Raw genomic sequence first — 2,193 nt, 5'->3', positions numbered from 1 at the left:
AGACCACAGCTTTTTTCTTTGGCATGGATGATGGTACCCTACAGTACCAAGGCCGCCTATGTGTTCCATATATTGATGGCTTGACGACCTTCAGGAGAGGATCATGGCCTAAGTTCACACTTCCAGGTATTTGTACACCTAGGTTCTATGAAAATGTATCATGATCTTAAGGAAGTTTATTGGTGGAGCAACATGAAAAGGTATGTGGTAGACTTTGTGGCAAAATGTCTGAACTGTTAGCAAGTGAAGGCCGAACACCAAAGGCCCGATGGATTGGCTCAAAGCATAGAAATTCCAATGTGGAAATGGGAAATGATCAACATGGATTTTGTGGTAGGGTTACCGTGCACTCCACGTAAGTTCGACTCAATTTGGGTAATCGTGGATCGACTCACGAAATCAATTCACTTCTTGCCAGTTAAATCTACTGACACAGCGAAACAGTATGCTCGATTGCATATCAAAGAAATAGTCAGGTTGCATGGCACTCCAGTCTCAATCATTTCTGATTGGGGGGCTCAGTTCATGGCCAACTTTTGGAAGCAAGTTCAGCAAGGTTTAGGTACGCAGGTAAATCTTAGTACAGCTTTTCATCCTCAGACCGACGGGCAAGCGAAGTGGACTATTCAGACGCTTGAGGACATGTTGCGTGCTTGTGAACTTGATTTCAAAAGTAGCTGGGATGACCATTTTCCACTCATAGAATTTGCTTATAACGACAACTTCCATGCTAGTATCTAGATGGCACCATTCGAGGCGTTGTATAGTAGAAGATGTAGGTCTCCCATTGGGTGGTTCGAGGTTAGAGAAACTGAATTGATAGGGTCGGACCTTGTGCATCAGCCCATGGAGAAGTCAAAATTATTAAGGAAAGGTTGAAAACTGCTCATAGTCGCCAAAAGTCTTATTGAGACGTTCGTCACAGAGATTTCGAGTTCAAAGAAGATGATTGGGTGTTTGAAGGTTTCCCCCGTGAAGGTTATCATGCGGTTTGGAAAGAAAGGAAAATTGAGTTTGAGGTATGTCGGACCGTATAGAATCATTCAGAGGATCATTCAGGTGGCATACAATCTTGAGCTACCACCCGAGATGTCATTAGTACACCCAGTCTTCCATGTGTCTATGTTGAAGAAGGTAGTGGGAGATCTGTCCACTATTATGCCAGTTGAAACCATTGAGGTTAATGAAGAACTATCATATGAAGAAATTCCAGTTGCCATTCTTAACAGGCAGGTCCGGAAGTTGAGAAACAAAAAAATTGCCTCCGTGAAAGTGTTTTGGCAAAACCAGCAGGTTGAAGAAGCCACTTGGGAAGCCGAGGAAGATATGAAAAAAAAAGTACCCACATTTGTTTGTATAGTCATGTAATAGCTTTTATGAATTTGGTTCCTATAAACTCTGAATCCTTTGATTTGGTCTATATAAAACTGTTCTATTTTGGTTATATGTTGCCCATACAGCCATGGTTGGTGTCTTTACAAGTTATGTCATGTCTATGGATTGTGTATATGCTGTTAGGATATGTTTCTGGGGCTCTCTGACAGGTGGATAGGCCTAGATACAAAGAAAACTCTAGCAAATTTTTTTGGAAATTTAGGGAGTTAGCCAAATTTGGGGTTGTTGATATGTTTCATGATGTGAAAAAGCTGAAGTTGCATAAGGATTGCTAATGAGTGAACCTTGATCCTCATTCGCGGACAAATGATCTTAAGTGGGGAGGATGTAAGGCCCCGTGAAAATTTTTGCTCAAAAACCTGATATAACGTAGTGCCAAGTTAGGAATATGTGTTGGAAATTCGTATTCTGTGCATTAAAAAGTTAAGGAATAATGTTTTTTAGAAAAGCGTATTTTTGCGGTCCATTATACAATAGCATAATAGCTATGCGGACCGCATAGTCTCCGCAGAGTGAGGCAGTTTGATGGTTAATTTTGAGGTCAACTATGCGGCCAATTATGCGATCACATAATCAATATGTGGGCCGCATAGTCATTGCATAATCTTCTTGGAATTTTGCGAGGGGCAGTTCTGCGGTACATTATGCGACGCAGAACAGGTATGTGGACCGCATTCTTGTCGCATACCCAGGAAGTTTGTACAGGTTTTGGGGGCCATTTTGCGGTCCCTTTTGCGGGTCGTATGTCCATTATGCGATCGCATATACGATCGCAGATTGTGTCGAGGCTCCTATTTT

General features: G+C 41.9%; 1 protein-coding gene across 1 annotated transcript; it reads left to right on the top strand.

The window, feature by feature from the left end:
• The first annotated feature begins 945 nt into the window (after positions 1–945).
• On the top strand, positions 946–1,670 carry LOC138890454 (uncharacterized). Its single transcript, XM_070173841.1, has 2 exons — positions 946–1,338; positions 1,545–1,670. The coding sequence occupies exons 1-2, from the start codon at positions 946–948 to the stop codon at positions 1,668–1,670; spliced, it is 519 nt and encodes a 172-aa protein (XP_070029942.1).
• Positions 1,671–2,193: the final 523 nt, after the last annotated feature.

The sequence above is a fragment of the Nicotiana sylvestris genome, chromosome 4 (assembly GCF_000393655.2).
Source record: "Nicotiana sylvestris chromosome 4, ASM39365v2, whole genome shotgun sequence".
NCBI lineage: Eukaryota > Viridiplantae > Streptophyta > Magnoliopsida > Solanales > Solanaceae > Nicotiana > Nicotiana sylvestris.
Note: the sequence above shows the minus strand (reverse complement) of the source record. Positions and strands in the feature narration are given on the sequence as shown.

Excerpts from the sequence above, each read along its gene's own strand:
- LOC138890454 (XM_070173841.1), top strand. The coding sequence starts at position 946 with ATGATTGGGTGTTTGAAGGTTTCCCCCGTGAAGGTTATCATGCGGTTT. Across the intron at positions 1,339-1,544 it reads AGGAAGATATGAAAAAAAAA|GTGGATAGGCCTAGATACAA; the intron begins GTACCCACATTT and ends GCTCTCTGACAG.